Source organism: Siniperca chuatsi, linkage group LG19 (genome assembly GCF_020085105.1).
Source record: "Siniperca chuatsi isolate FFG_IHB_CAS linkage group LG19, ASM2008510v1, whole genome shotgun sequence".
NCBI classification, from domain to species: domain Eukaryota; kingdom Metazoa; phylum Chordata; class Actinopteri; order Centrarchiformes; family Sinipercidae; genus Siniperca; species Siniperca chuatsi.
The window spans coordinates 177691-193604 of record NC_058060.1 but is presented as its reverse complement, the minus strand read 5'-3'; the positions used below and the strand labels follow the sequence as shown (position 1 = coordinate 193604).

At 41.3% G+C, this 15914-nt stretch overlaps 1 protein-coding gene across 2 annotated transcripts; it reads right to left on the bottom strand.

The window, feature by feature from the left end:
* Positions 1 to 1169: 1169 nt before the first annotated feature.
* Positions 1170 to 12029, bottom strand: ppp1r17 (protein phosphatase 1 regulatory subunit 17). 2 transcript variants are annotated; one of them, XM_044176740.1, is made up of 4 exons: positions 10914 to 12029; positions 10286 to 10367; positions 4202 to 4366; positions 1170 to 1326 (listed from the first exon to the last, which is right to left on the bottom strand). In XM_044176740.1, the coding sequence occupies exons 1-4, from the start codon at positions 11001 to 11003 to the stop codon at positions 1256 to 1258; spliced, it is 408 nt and encodes a 135-aa protein (XP_044032675.1). In that variant the 5' UTR covers positions 11004 to 12029; the 3' UTR covers positions 1170 to 1255. The 2 variants fall into 2 exon arrangements, with proteins under 2 accessions (XP_044032675.1, XP_044032676.1); XM_044176741.1 differs by having other exon boundaries at positions 10286 to 10372; positions 10914 to 10984.
* Positions 12030 to 15914: the final 3885 nt, after the last annotated feature.

Sequence of the window (15914 nt, the reverse complement as noted above, 5' to 3'; positions counted from 1 at the left end):
TTCATATTTGTCAAAGTAAGGTATTGAAAAAGTTTTTTTGGTAGCAGTACAGAAACTCATCAAACAACTGTCAAAACACTTCAATACCCAGCCCAGCCCAGTTATGATGAATGAGAAAAGAAATTTCAAACAAAATCTCCTTCAAAAATAGCAAAACCCAGTACCGTCAATACAAAAGACATAAGGCCCTATTCCTGTGGTAGTGCAACAACCAGTGCAAGCAGTGTTCTGACAGTTTGGTATTTCCGACGTTGAAATTCGTTTTGCCTGTGCAGAGCACACGGTGCACAGGTGGGAGGTTCATTCAATTGAGGCAGCGCAAAGGAAGTTAACTGGAACAAAACTAATTCTTAGACGTTGCCCTGGGAATAGATGTCTCAGAACCACATCTGTTTCTGGCACGTCAATGTGCTGCCAATCTGATGATTTTGTCTATAAGAGCAAACTGAATACTTGGAGCAGATATGCGGCAATGACAGCATAATGCTTAAAACACAAATAAACTAATTTAAGTAAACCCTTTGCAGCCAGTAGATGCGTTTAAATGGCCATAAAAAAAATTATGTTTAATGTAGTGAAAGCAGGAACTTCGGTTAATCTGTCTGCATTTATAACTAAAGTTTCCCCTCGGGCATCAATAAAGTATTTCTGATTCTGATTCATTCCTCTGCACTTATTCAGGGCTTGAACACATTGAAGTGCAGTAACCATAAATTACTAGCAGGAGACCTTCTATACAGCCTTAAATCCCTCCTTGATACTTTTCTCCACCATAAAAATACCTTTCATAATAACCATTTTGGAGAGACTTATTTTTGACTGTTGAATGTGGCATAGATTATTATTGCTGTCATGTCAATGAGTAGAATGGACTACTTTCATACCGAACACTGAATGGGGCCCTTTGTTTAAAACTTAAACTTTAAAACTTTTGGGGTATGTCCTGTACAATACAATGTACAATACAATGCCTTAAAGATGTACTCATTCACACTCAAAGAAGTCTACACGTCAGCATTTATACAGCTAATTGTCAATTCAGTGTGACCAAGGAAATGTGTGTGTGTGGCCGCCAGTGAACTAAAGTACCTGTTGCTGTCAAAAACATTAAATCTGTTTTCTTTCTTTGTTCAATCACAGTGAGGGGGGGAAGAGCAGCAGAGACATGGTGAAAGAGAAATGTTTGGTCAACATTTAATGAGAGTGTGGACATAAAAACATTTATTGACAACAAAATAAAAGTTAAAGAGAGGCTTTAATCTTTCACATCCTTTTCCTCATCCTCTGAGTGGACCATCTGCTTCTCCGCCTTTAGCAGTCTCACTCCTAAAGAGAAGGAAAACACGGTTGTCAGCTTTAAACCAAGAAACCAGTTCACTGTGATGTTTAGTTGGAGAGGCTTCCTGTTTTGGAGGTCAATGCAGCAGGAGATAGAGAAGGTCAACATAAAACTACAATTTTATGCAACTTGAATTTTATTTTCTTAGATCTGGCCATCGGTTCTAACAGTTATAATAACACCAACTCACAAAGTAAATAGCTGGGATCTAGGAATGTGGCATCATCATTAAAACGAAGTGTGACAGGTCAAAAACAGGAGCAGTCAAACAATCAGACAAGTTGGAGACGAATCCCCTGGTTAGTTCAACTTATTTGAAAAAGAAAACAGGTGAACGGTAAAATTATTGCCCAAGCTGTCTGTTGTAAACAATCAGTTCACAAAGCCACTTCCTGCTTCAGCTGTGACCTACTCTACTTACTGTAGTTGTCCGCTCACAGTTTTCCTGATTATTAGATACATTTAGGATGCACTCACTTTCAGTTTGACCTCTAAATAAAGTGGTTTAGATGATGTGGACAAACTGTTGGTTTGTTCCCAACCTGTCTGATCCTCTGAATACTCCTGTTTCTTGACCTGTTGGACTTCGTTGAAGTGATGTCGCTGTCTTCCCAGATCTCAGCAATTACCTTGGTGGGTACAATGATATGACATCATCATGACATCACATGTGACAGCTGTGGGGAACACTACATCAGCTGTCTGTGACCACCAAACCACTCACAGCGTCCACTGAGAAGAGTTCTAAGGTCATCGGCCAGGAGTCAGTGGACGGCCCGAGAAGGAGGGACATTCATATCTGACAACAGAGTTCTGACCTCATCTGCCACCACCTGTCATCGCAACCCATTCACATTCCCAGGGTGTCAAATGCCAATGTTTTGTCAGTGCCCCTCAGCATTGTAGGAGATGCCTTCAAAGTTAGGTAGTTAAATAGTGGGTAGTGACTTATGTCACTTGTAGCCTAACGAAACTTAAAACTTTAAATATCTCAATGTTAACTTTTGGTTTCACAGGGGACACGAACCCCAGTCTCCTGGGTAAAAGTCATATGTTGTTTGTCACATGATGACAACTGAACCACTGTCATTTGCTGATGACAAACATAAGCTGTGGTCGAAAGCCCCACAAAAAGCTAGTAGGTGAACCCTGATTTATGATTACTTTCCCATTACTACACCCAAGATCACCCAGGTGGTGGGATGTATCAGCAGTGGTGATGAGTCTGAGTACAGGGCTGTGGTGGAGAACTTTGTCTCATGGTATGAGTAGAACCATCTGCAGCTCAATGCGACAAAATCTAAGCTGAGCTGAGCTGGTTCTAGACCTACGAAGGGCCAAGGCACCAGTGACCCCGGTTTCCATCCAGGGGGTCAGTGTGGACATTGTTGAGGACTACAAATACCTGGGAGTACACATGGACAATAACTGGACTGGGCTAAGAACACTCAAGCTGTTTACAGGAAGGGCCAGAGCCGCCTCTAATTCCTGAGGAGGCTGAGGTCCTTCAACATCTGCCGAACAATGGTGAAGATGTTTTATGAGTCTGTGGTGGCCAGTGCTATCCTGTATGCTGTTGCATGCTGGGGCAGCAGGCTGAGGGTAGCGGACGCTAACAGACTCAACAAACTGATCCGTAAGGCCAGTGACATTGTGGGGGTGGAGCTGGACTCTCTGGCAGTGGTGTCAGAGAGAAGGATGCTGGCCAAACTACATGCCATCTTGGACAGTGTCTCCCAACCATTCCATGACGTGCTGGTCAAACAAAGGAGTACCTTCAGCGGAAGACTCATCCCCCCATAAAGCACCACAGAGCACCACAGGAAGTCATTCCTGCCTGTGGCCATCAAACTCCTCCCTCTAAGTGTCAGTCTGTATGACCCTAAGTCATTAAACTGGACATTGATCATTGCATCTATGCAATACTTGACATAATTGTGCAATACCCTGTGTTAATACTCCTGGGCAATATACTTGAATTCCCTATTTATTGATATTGATATTTATTCATACCTCTATTACTGCTGTGCAATATCCTCATCTCATTATAAATAAGCTACACTTAACTTGGCAGTCCATGCACTAGTACTTTATACCATATTTTTACCATCAACCGGTAAACCCATTTTATACTTCACACTTATTATATTTTACACTTATACCCACTTGGTACTTAATTTATTTTCTGACCTGTATTATAGTGTATTATATTTTTTTGCCTAGTACTTCTATTCATGTGTGCACTGACGTGATAGTGAGCTGCTGTAGCAAGAGTTTCTTCTCGGGATTAATTAAGTATTTCTGATTCTGATTATTTCTGAAAATACTCAAATCTTAACCAACCACTTTGTTAACATTACAGAACTTTTCGTAGCTGGCTAAACAAAGTACTTATTTTAACCCCAGCCATGCTCTTTCCCTAACTCACATAAAGAACCTGTTGTGCCTAAACCAAACTAAAGCTTAACTGTTGTGGTGGCATATCAAATAATACTCAAATAAATCATTTTTGTAATGGTCATATGTGGTTTGGCAGAGTGGCAAAGAAAAGTATTGTCCTGTTAGTAGTGTGAGATCAGAAAACGCTCCTATGGGTTATTTTAGAAGGTAATGACAAACCTACTGTATATTATTATATGTAATACTGTAGACACAAAGCTCCGAAAGGCATCACAAAAATATTATCTCTACAATTCAAAATAAACTTAGCATTCTTAGATGTACACAGTGCATTGATTTTAACGGCCTTACAACATAAACATTTATATGCTTAAGTTCCAATTCATCAATTAAGAAAATCATGGTTAAGCCTTATATATTGTGTGTGTGTGAGTGTGAGTGTGTGTGCATGTGTGCGCTGACCTGGTATATGTGGAGGAGAGTTGAGGGCGGGTGTGTCTTTTCTGCGAGGTTTCTTCAGCTGGTCTTCCTCCTGATTTTCTGCACAGAGTGCCTCCTTCGCCACCTCTTCTTTATCATCCTTCATCTCTGACTTCCTGTCCACCAGGCTCTCCAGCGCCTGCTGGTCTGTCACACAGCCAGACAAATTTTTACATTGTCAACCAACTTCTCCATACCCGTCTCCATAGAAGAGCCAGACAAAAGAAAAGAACAGCTCTGTTTTTGGTTACACATTCACAGCAGTGGAAGAAACATGGTGCAAATAGTTAAAGGTGTTCTTTCTGAAGATTTCTGCCAATGGAATAGCCCTGACTAGAACAGCTAATGTTGTCTGATTTTCTAAGCTGGCATCTGGCTCATCCAGATATATATATATATATATATATATATATATATATATATATATATATATATATATATATATATATATATATATATCACTCACTTATTCTACTGTATCTAGCCATACAGATAGTTGTTTTTGTATTTGAAAAATCCACCCTTTTACTAATGTCATACTCAGGACAAGCTCAGATTCTTACAACTATTTAGCCTGTAAGAATAACAGTTCTGTCGCTCAGTAGTGTGCAGAGTTCCATCCTAAACCTTTATAATGTGGGTTGTAATGAAAATTGCAGCCTCTATTGGCAGTGCTGCAATTTCTTAGTAAGGATTGTTATTAGGGCCCGAGCAGCAAACACTGCGAGGTCCCTATTGGCATGCAAGGAATAATTATTATTCTCACCCATTCCAAATGAATCGCATTTTTGAGAGGCTAAAGGTGCTCGAAATCGCAGAAAATATTGCACACACTCAGAAGGGGCGAAAAATTACGTATCTTGCGGGTCTTGCGCATGGGCGTGGCAAAATGGCTCCATAGTGCCCCCTACAAATCTTTTCAAAAGCAGCCACTGGCCTACGTTTCACATACACGTACGAAATTTGGGAGGTACATGTATCACCCCAAAACATGCAAAAAAGCCTCTTGGAGCCATACCCTAAACCCAAAAGGAAGTCAGCCATTTTGAATTGAATGTGCACTTTTTTTGCCATTTAAAGGCTCAGTACTAACAAACTAATTAATTAATCCGACTGACTTTTGCAGTGCAATCTAAAGACCTTCACGATGAAATTTGTGGCAACTGTGAGTTTTGGTTGGAGGGCTTGTCCGTGGCGCGTCGTCGAAAGACGATGTTTCGCCGTGACACAGAAAGTTGTAACTTGAATGTACATTGTCAAATCCCCAAATTTCACATGTTTGATAAGAGTCCCAGTCTGAGGACATCTACATGCCACTAAGGAGTCATAGTCATTGTGCCACCTAGAAGCAACAAGTAGGCTTGTGTGACAATCATCATTTGATTCATGTGAATTTTTCAGAGTGTGGTCCACACTTGATATACGGGTACATGACGTATAATTAGGGGGTTTTGTTGTTGTTGTCTAGCACCATGTAGTGGACACAGGAAGTGACATTTAACTCCTTCGTGCAGTATTCAAAATGCATGAAAATTCAGAGGTTCGTCATTCAGCCTCGTCAATATCGCCGCAAATGCAGCACACCCCAACGTGCGGTTAGGTGCGAGGGCCTGTTCATCGCTGCTTCCAGCTTCAATTTTCATTTCTTATTCTAAAACACTGAGAATTTATTGGTGTCAGAACCATTGTATATTATTATAACTATTACCAATATCTATATACCCAATTATATCAATCGATCAAGCCAGATGAAACTAAGCTAAACTTCAAACATGCCTTAAGGACATAAAAACGTGGATGACCTCCAATCAATTTTCTGATGTTAAACTCTGACAAAACTGAAGTTAGTGTACTTGGCACCAAACACCTCTGAGACACGTTATCTAAAGGTATAGTAGCTCTAGATGTCTCCAGCAGCACCGTAAGAAACCTCTGAGTTATCTTTGATCAGGATTTATCCGTTAACATGAAACAAACTTCAAGGGCTGCCTTCTTTCACCTACATAACATTGCAAGAATCAGGCACATCCTGTCTCACAATGATGCCGAAAAACTAGTGCATGCATTTGTTACTTCTAGGCTGGACTATTGCAATTCCTTATTATCAGGCTGCCCGAATAAGTCCTTTAAGACTCTCCAGTTGATCCAGAATGCTGCACCACGTGTACTGACAAGAACTAGGAAAAGAGATCATATTTCTCCAATATTAGCATCTCTGCACTGGCTCCCTGTAAAATCCAGACTAGAAATTAAAATCCTTCTCCTCACCTACAAAGCTCTTAATGGCCTGGCACCTTCGTATCTTAAAGAGTTCATAATACCATATTACCTGACTAGAACACTGTGCTCCCTGAATGCAGGGTTACTTGTGTTTCCTAGAGTCTCCAAATGTAGAATGGGAGCCAGAGCCTTCAGTTATCAAGCTCCTCTCCTGTGGAATCAGATCCTAGTTTGGGTTTGTGAGGCAGACACCATCTCCACATTTAGGCTTAAGACTTTCGTCTCTGATAAATGCAACCACAAGGGGGCACAAGCCAGTGTCTTCTTGTGCCAGTCCCAAGTCTGGATAAATGCAGAGGGTTGTGTCAGGAAGGGCATCCGACATAAAACACATGCCAAATTAAAAATGCGAATCGTGAAAATTACTTCCATACTGGATCAGTCGGGGCCCGGGTTAACAACGACCGCCACCGGTGCTGTTGACCTACAGGGTACCGGTGGAAATTGGACTACTGTTGGTCAAAGACGAAGAAGGAGAGGAGGAAGGTGTGTTCGTAGGCAGAGAGAGAAGAGGAAAGCTAAGAATGTAGGACTGACAGTAGGGACTTTGAATGTTGGGACTATGACAGGGAAGGCTAGAGAGTTGATTGACATGATGCAGAGAAGGAAGGTGGACATACTGTGTGTCCAGGAGACCAGGTGGAAAGGTAGCAAGGCTAGAAGCTTAGGAGCAGGGTTCAAGTTGTTTTACCATGGGTCAGATAGGAAGGGAAACGGAGTAGGAGTTATCCTGAAAGAGCAGTTTGTGAGGAATGTTGAAAAGAGTATCAGACAGGTTGATGAGTCTGAAGCTGGAAATTGAAGGGGTGATGTTCAATGTTGTGAGTGGTTATGCCCCACAGGTAGGATGTGAGTTAGAAGAGAAGGAGAAATTCTGGAGTGAGTTAGATGAAGTGATGCAGAGCATCCCCAGAGGTGAGAGAGTGGTGATTGGTGCAGATTTCAATGGGCATGTAGGTGAAGGGAACAGAGGTGATGAGAATGTGATGGGCAGGTTTGGTCTTCAGGACAGGAACGCAGAAGGACAGATGGTGGTAGACTTTGTGAAGAGGATGGAAATGGCTGTAGTGAACACTTTCTTCCAGAAGAGGCAGGAACATAGGGTGACATATAAGAGCGGAGGTAGAAGCACTCAGGTGGACTACATCTTGTGTAGACGTTGTAATCTGAAAGAGACCAGTGACTGTAAAGTAGTGGTAGGGGAGAGGGTAGCCAGACAACACAGGATGGTAGTGTGTAAAATGACTCTGGTGATGAGGAAGATGAAGAGGACAAAGGCAGAGCAGAGGACGAAGTGGCGGAAGTTGAAAAAGGAAGAATGTTGTGTAGTTTTCAGGGAGGAGCTGAGACAGACTCTGGGTGGTCAGGAAGTGCTCCCAGATGACTGGACCAGCTACAGCTACTGTGATCAAGGAGACAGGTAGGAGGGTACTCGGTGTGTCATCTGGAAAGAGGAAAGTGGACAAGGAGACTTGGTGGTGGAAAGAGGAAGTTCAGGAGTGTATACAGAAAAAGAGGTTAGCTAAGAAGAAGTGGGGCACTGAGAGGACTGAAGAGAGTAGACAGGAGTACAGGGAGATGCAGCGTAAGGTGAAGGTAGAGGTGGCAAAGGCCAAACAAAGAGCATATGAGGACTTGTCTGCTAGGTTGGACACTAAAGAGGGAGAGGTGGATTTGTACAGACTGGCCAGACAAAGAGATGAGGAAAATGACAGGGAATGAAGAGTAGAAGAGGTGACTGGTGTGGAGCAGGAAGTAGCAAAGATTAGCAAGAGTGAAGTGAGGAGGATGTTGAAGAGGATGAAGAGTGGAAAGGCAGTTGGTCCTGATGACATACCTGTGGAGGTATGGAAGTGTCTAGGAGAGGTGGCAGTAGAGTTTCTGACTAGTTTGTTTAACAAGATCTTGGAGAGTGAGAGGATGCCCGAGGAATGGAGGAGAAGTGTACTGGTGCCAATTTTTAAGAACAAGGGAGATGTGCAGAGCTGTGGCAACTACAGAGGAATAAAGCTGATGAGCCATACAATGAATTTGTGGGAAAGAGTAGTGGAAGCTAGGCTAAGGGCAGAGGTGAGCATTTGTGAGCAGCAATATGGTTTCGTGCCTCGAAAGAGTACAACAGATGCAGTATTTGCTTTGAGGATGCTGATGGAGAAGTACAGAGAAGGTCATAGGGAGTTGCATTGTGTTTTCGTAGATTTAGAGAAAGCGTATGACAGGGTGCCGAGAGAGGAGCTGTGGTATTGTATGAGGAAGTCTGGAGTGGCAGAGAAGTATGTTAGAGTGGTGCAGGACATGTATAAGAGCTGTAAGACCGTGGTGAGGTGTGCTGTAGGTGTGACAGAGGAGTTCAAGGTGGAGGTGGGTCTGCATCAAGGATCGGCTCTGAGCCCCTTCTTGTTTGCTCTGGTAATGGACAGGCTGACAGATGAGGTTAGACAGGAATCTCCATGGACTATGATGTTTGCGGATGACATTGTGATTTGTAGTGAGAGCAGGGAGCAGGTGGAGGAAAATCTAGAGAGATGGAGGTCTGCTCTGGAAAACAGAGGAATGAAGCTTAGCCGCTGTAAGACAGAATACATGTGCGTCAATGAGAGGGACCCAGGTGGAACGGTGAGGTTACAGGGAGTAGAGGTGAAGAAGGTGCAGGACTTTAAGTACTTAGGGTCTACGGTTCAGCGCAATGGAGACTGTGGAAAAGAGGTGAAGAGGCGAGTGCAAGCAGGTTGGAACGGGTGGAGAAAAGTGTCAGGTGTGTTGTGTGATAAAAGAGTATCAGCAAGAATGAAAGGAAAGGTGTTCAAGACCAGGTGGTGAGACCAGCGATGTTGTACAGCTTAGAGACAGTGGCACTGAAGAAAAGACAAGAGGCAGAGCTGGAGGTAGCAGAGCTTAAGATGTTGAGGTTCTCTTTGGGAGTGACGAGGATGGACAGGATCATGAATGAGTACATCAGAGGGACAACTCGTGTTAGATGTTTCGGAGATAAAGTCAGAGAGGCCAGACTGAGGTGGTTTGGACATGTTCAGAGGAGAGACTGTGAATATATTGGTAGAAGGATGCTGAGGTTGGAGCTGCCAGGCAGGAGGTCTAGAGGAAGACCAAAGAGGAGATTTATGGATGTAGTGAGAGAGGACATGAAGTTAATTAGTGTGAGTGAAGAGGATGCAGAGGACAGGGTTAGATGGAGGCACATGATTCGCTGTGGCGACCCCTGAAAGGGAACAGCCGAAAGGAAAAGAAGAAGACTTTCGTCTCTCTGATAAAGCTTCGCACCCTGACTTGGGTGAGTCCTGAACCATCCCTTAGTTATGCTGCTATAGGCCTAGACTGCCGGGAGACTTCCCATGATGCACCTCTTTCCTCTCTCCTTCTCTCCCTCTCCGTCTGCATGCATTTTTATCCCATTACTGCATGTTACTAACTCGACATCTTCTCTCTCACCCATAGTACACTCAATTTGTACTTTCTCATCTCTCTCCTCTCTTCTGTCGCTTTCAGCAGGTATTTCTACCCCCCTCTCCCCCAACCCCCTCTCTCTTTCTTTCTCAAAACCTCTCTCTATCTCTCAAAACCTAACACGGCAGTGGCGGATGGCCGCCCACCATTGAGTCTGGTTCTGTCCAAGGTTTCTATTATAAAGAGTACGGTCTAGACCTGCTCTATAGGAAAAGTGCAATGAGATAATTTTTGTTATGAATTGGCGCTATATAAATAAAATTGAATTGAATATTATTATTAGTATTATTATTTGAAAAAAAATGGGCAACGCTCTGTGCTTACAGTTTTTGCTCTCCTGTGTCATCAGTCGATGTTCAGGCTCCAGGGTCGACCTCATACAGCCAGTCGTCATCTCTGAGGCCCTCTGGGCTTTCCACACAGATCACATAACACACACGCACACACATACATTCACAATCCATTATTCATTAGCGGTCTTTATGACACTTACAAAGGATAAAGCACTTCAGGGCTATGTGTGTGTGTGTGTGTGTGTGTGTGTGACTGCCTGACTGACACATCTGCTTCACTTTTAGACAAAACTACATCAAAACAAGCTTTGATCAAATCACCACATTCAAACAGCAGTAATTTGTCTCTAAGACTTTCATCATCACCTTTTATTCTTTTATACCTTTTAAATCTTTAAACTTTTAACTTGTCCAAATATAATCACACACGTGTTTTAACATTTTGTCAAGTAAGCAGTGCAAGAGTTTTGTTGTCCACATGGACAACAAGAACTAAAAAGAAACTAAAATGGTGAAGAATTTGGCTGCAAATAAATAAAAGACAAGCTAGGAAAAACAAATGCATAGAAAGCTCCAGCTAAAAGAGGAATAAAAACTAACTAAGACAAAAACCAAGCAGCCATGATGAATAAATGATGACAATCAAAGTGTGTTCCTACCTCAGTCTCAGCAGTGTCACACAGACTGACTGGAGCAGTGTGACTCTGGGTTATGAAGCTCAGAGGAGGAGCATCTTCTCGCCTCTGCATCCATTATCTACCACCCCCTGACCACCAAAACCACCCCCACAGCCTGGAGAGCTACTGGAGGAGCTGCTGAATATCAATAGATGCTAATTTGCTCCTCTCAAGAGACTGACCATCTGAATGCACCCTCACATTCTACTTAGTAAATCTAGAATTAAAATCTTGACTGAGAGGGAGAGACAGTGGATATTTAACACTGAATGTAAAACTTCCTTTAAATATACAACAAACTTGTGTTTTCATTCGCTTTGTATGTGACTCCCATTTGAGCAGATAATAATTTTAAAGGTATACAGTATCACGGCTATGCAGATGATGTTTAATTATACATCTATTTTAACCCTCAAAACATGACACAAATGTCTAGTTTACAAGAATGCCTAAATACTAATAAAAATTGGAGACAATGGCTGATAATTTTGGACAGCTTAATGCTGATAAAACAGAGGTCCTTATCCACGCTCCCTTGGCCTAGTCCCTAAGGTGCAGGAAAGCCTTGATTCCTTCTCCTCAACTGAAACTCACTGGACTGGACACTGTGGTCACCTTTAAAATTAGTCTGACCCACCTGTTTGGCCCTGGCTTTGTTTAGTTTTATGTTTCATGTTGTTCTTTTTGTTTTGTTTTTAACCTCTATTGTATTTATTACTTACTTTAGAATCATAAAGCACATATGTTTTTGAATGACAGATCAAAATCTTATGCTATTAAACTATCGATACTTTGTGTAAAAAAAACAACAACTTTTGTGTAAAATGGCATGATGCTTGGTCAAGGATGGGTTCTTGGGAAAGATACACCAGGGAAAATGTGTGGAAAGTATATTCCCTGGTGAACCATCATGGTAACCTCTGAGTAAAATCAAAAGTATCAAGACGATATCAGGTACTAACAGAAAGTAAATGAATCCTCAGTTTGTGTATGAACCTACTCATTCCAGTGGTAAAACAATATTTTGATTTGCTTAGTATTTCTATTTCTCCTATTCTCAAGTGTGCATTGACGTGATAGTGAGCACCTGTAACGAAAGAGTTTCCCCTCGGGGATCAATAAAGTATTTTTGATTCTGAGTCTGATTTCTGACTTGATTCTATCACGTGGGATAGAGGTCTGACGATCTATCCTATCATATCCATGATGTCTGACCACTTTCTTATAAATTTGAAGCGACACTAGCCTGTCCTTGTAATGTTGGTACTAATGTATTCACCTTGCCACATCGGTCTATCAACTTTACCTGCAATTGGTGAGCGACTGCCTGTGGTCCAGGCTCCTTTCACTGCAGCGACAGGACTTGTTGAAAATTGTACCAGTGAACTAAACTGAGCCCTCTCTAGCCTCCTGGATTCAGTTGCACCTCTTCCAAAACAAGATGGTCAAAGAGGTTTACCAAAGAAACACATGCTTTTAAGCAGGCTTACAGTTGATTGGAACTTAAATGGCATAAATCAAAACTGGTAGTTTTCCTTCTCTCATGGCACAAGTGTGTTTTAAATTACAAGCATACTCTGGCTGCTGTCAAAGTGGCCTATTTCTCTCATTTAATCAGTAAACACAATTCTAGATGTCTCTTTGACACACTTACTCAAAAACAGCCATCTGTTAGCAGCTCGCTGTTTATGGCTCATGATTTTTTGGATTTTTTCTGCAGAAAAATAGATGAGATCAAATACAAAATTATCTCCAGCTACCTCTGTAAAATCAGCAATATTCATATATTGATTCCCAGTTCTTACACATTTTGAGACTGTCTCTGTCGAAACATTGTCTAAACTGGTTTTAACTTCTAAACCAACCACCTGCCTTCTCGACCCCCTACCAACTAAACCTTTTAAAGATCGCTGGCCATTTTTGGGACATACAATGGAACCGACTGGAAAATCTATTTGCCGTCGCTGGCCTGTCTCTTGTGTGGTTAAAGTCTTACCTATCTGAAAGAACACAGTGAGTATCCTATAATAATACTACATCAAACTTTTCTGTGAAATATGGAGTACCTCAGGGCTCTGTTCTTGGCCCTCTGCTTTTAATAATAATAATAAAACTTTATTTATAGAGCATTTATCAAAACAAAGTACAAAGTGCTTCACAACAAGAGAAATAAAATATCACAGTGAATGATGAAGTATAAAGAAATAAAATACATGAAATACACAAAAGCAATAAAATAAACAGCCAGTTCAGGTAAAATCAGGATATGCTTTCAAATAAAAATGTGTTTTTAGAAGAGACTTAAACGAAGACACTGACTCAGACAACCTAATTTCTTCGGGCAAGTTGTTCCAGAGCCTTGGGGCCCTGATAGCAAAAGCTCTGTCCACCTTAGTTTTCATCCTGGACTCAGGAACAGACAAGAGACCCTTGCCCGAAGATCTCAAACTTTTAGAAGGTAGCCTATTTTTTGCCCCTTGAACTGATTTTTTGGGGCATTTACTAAACTCTGAAATAATAAAAATAAGTAAGAACAGCAACAAATGAGCATTCAAAGGCACTTTTGGTTTCAGATCCAGCCTCTGTCATGCTGCTGCCACACTTTCTCTTTTCCCCCGTCTGCTGTAGAGAATAAAGCAGAATTGTTGAGAATTCTTACATTTTGAAGGAGCATTTCTATTTTAACCGATGCAGTTTTTCTAGCCTTTACGGCACTGGTATAGTGGCCTGCGAATCAAGTCACTGAGTGAGGTACACACATACAGGGTATGGGATTATTTTCCTATCTTTATTCATGAGCGTGTTCTTTTAATTTGACTCAAATAGCCCCTGCTTGCACTTAGATTTGCTCTGCTTCTGCTCAAACTGTGTGCTTGCACTCAGATAATTTGTTGCTTGCACAGATTTCCTGCGCTCCAGCTTTAGCGTCTGCTCTCAGATTTCTCCTCTGCTCTCTGATTTTTTTGTTTTGTTGCAATAACCCTGTCAAAATCCCCCCAACCAATAGAATGCCATGTCTTTATTATATGTACTTCCCATGCTTTTAACTTTTGGAATAAGAGGACAGTTATTACATATACCAGTGCCCATACTTTTTACTATAACAGCTAAATACTGGGAATTGGGAACGTTAAGTTGATGTCGTGTTGAATTTTGGGTGACTTTTACACCACCATGTTATGAGGATCCCACTGCGGCTTTCCTCAGGTCAGCTCTGTCACATAATGTTAGTTGTTGGTATTTATGCCTTAACTCTCTGAACATTTTGTTTGTCTTTACAGGTACATTTGTGAGAAGTGATGTACACAGCCCACTGAATTAGAAAGTATTTGTTGTGAGTAGCACAGTATGTAGCTAATGTAAACACTTACAGTAATTACCGGGATGTGGGGGTGGAAAGTATGATATGAAACAAAAGATGATGTGAAAATCAGTCAAGCAGTTATTTCTGGTAAAAAAAACAATAAACCCACTAAAGCAATCAATAGCATAATAAGTACTGTAGCCACTGTCCCTGTGTGTTAATCGTAGTTTAATCACACCAGTGATACCATAATGAGGCAGCAACCTGCCTGGAATAGACTTTATCCTGTAAATTACTGTCAACATTGCTGAAGATTTACTGATCTACTAAAGTTGAAAAACTGCTCAGTAACCAAAGTATCTGCAGCTGCTGCGAGGACTGTACTGTGTCCATGTTTCAGAGTAACTTTTTCTTTTCACTTGATAAGTTTTTACTTGTCAGACAATTATTTCCATATTTATATTTTAAAATGTTCGTCAAAGCTGCAGATGATCTGTTTGACACCCTTTCGCAATACTGTACATATATTGTGATCTGTCAACACTGTAATAAAGTTTTGTCTGTGAAACAGAAATGTCTTGTGTTGCTTACAGTCATTATTTACTACCTGTAGTAAAGGATTACTAGAAAAACTCTTTCACATCGTCATAGTCAGGATGTTAAATGAACCAGGCACCCTCCTAAATGTACGTTTTTCATATCACCTGTTTAAACAGTGAAATTACATAAAACCTTTGTAAAAGAACATATGTCTCTAATACCACACTTACTACTACATTTAAAAATGACCAAAACTCTCATTGCCAATGAAATGTTAATATAAATTGGGTATATATAATGCATAAAGTAACAAAGCCATAACTTTTATGTAAACTGTCCAAATCATGTCCTCCATCAAGGTAGAGGGTTACTGGTATACTGAAGTGTCAGCTGGTATCATCCTGATGCGTCATCCTGTGGATACGACTTTCCTGATGCTGCTGGCCGCTGTGTTGTCTTCAGGTCGTCGCTTCACTGAGGCATGACACCTGCCAAGCAATAACTTCCTCCTCTGATGGGTCCAGGAACACCTGAGCTTCATCAGGATTTGTAAAACATGGCAGATTCAGTGTCACTTGTAAGAGAAGTACATAGCAATATTACAGTATAAGTACAACTACTTGCTGCAACAGCTCATTGTAGCTCAAAGTAGTCCTGATATATCAGATTACAAACCTGCACTTCTGATGTGAGGCTGAAGAGTCAGTGTGTCTCTGTGGTGTGATGGTCTGGTAGACAACATCCCTTCTTGCAGCTAACTGTAGTGATGTGTTGGCCTGTATGCAGGAATAAGTTAGAGGTTACACCAACTTCAAATGTGTAGTTATAGCAACACACACAGTGTAATAATAATAAGTAAATCATTTTTCAAACACTTGAATTAGTAGAATTAGTACAATTGAAGTAGAAACTGATTACACAGAACATTTGACTTCCTTGGGTCAAAGGTGCATGTGCAGGTGTTGTTACCACTTCTCTGAGCATTTCAGCATCGACCAGGCTAAAACTCTTTAGGGCTTCAGAGTGTACAGTGGGCGGTGTGTCATCAGATATTATGGTATTTTGGAGTTGAAATCAGAATCAGAATCAGAAATACTTAATTGATCCCGAAGGGAAACTCTTTTGTTACAGCAGCTCGC

Excerpts from the sequence above, each read along its gene's own strand:
- ppp1r17 (XM_044176740.1), bottom strand. The coding sequence starts at position 11,003 with ATGCAGAGGCGAGAAGATGCTCCTCCTCTGAGCTTCATAACCCAGAGT. Across the intron at positions 10,368-10,913 it reads GTGACACTGCTGAGACTGAG|AGGGCCTCAGAGATGACGAC; the intron begins GTAGGAACACAC and ends TGGAAAGCCCAG. Across the intron at positions 1,327-4,201 it reads CTCTCCTCCACATATACCAG|GAGTGAGACTGCTAAAGGCG; the intron begins GTCAGCGCACAC and ends CCTTCTCTTTAG.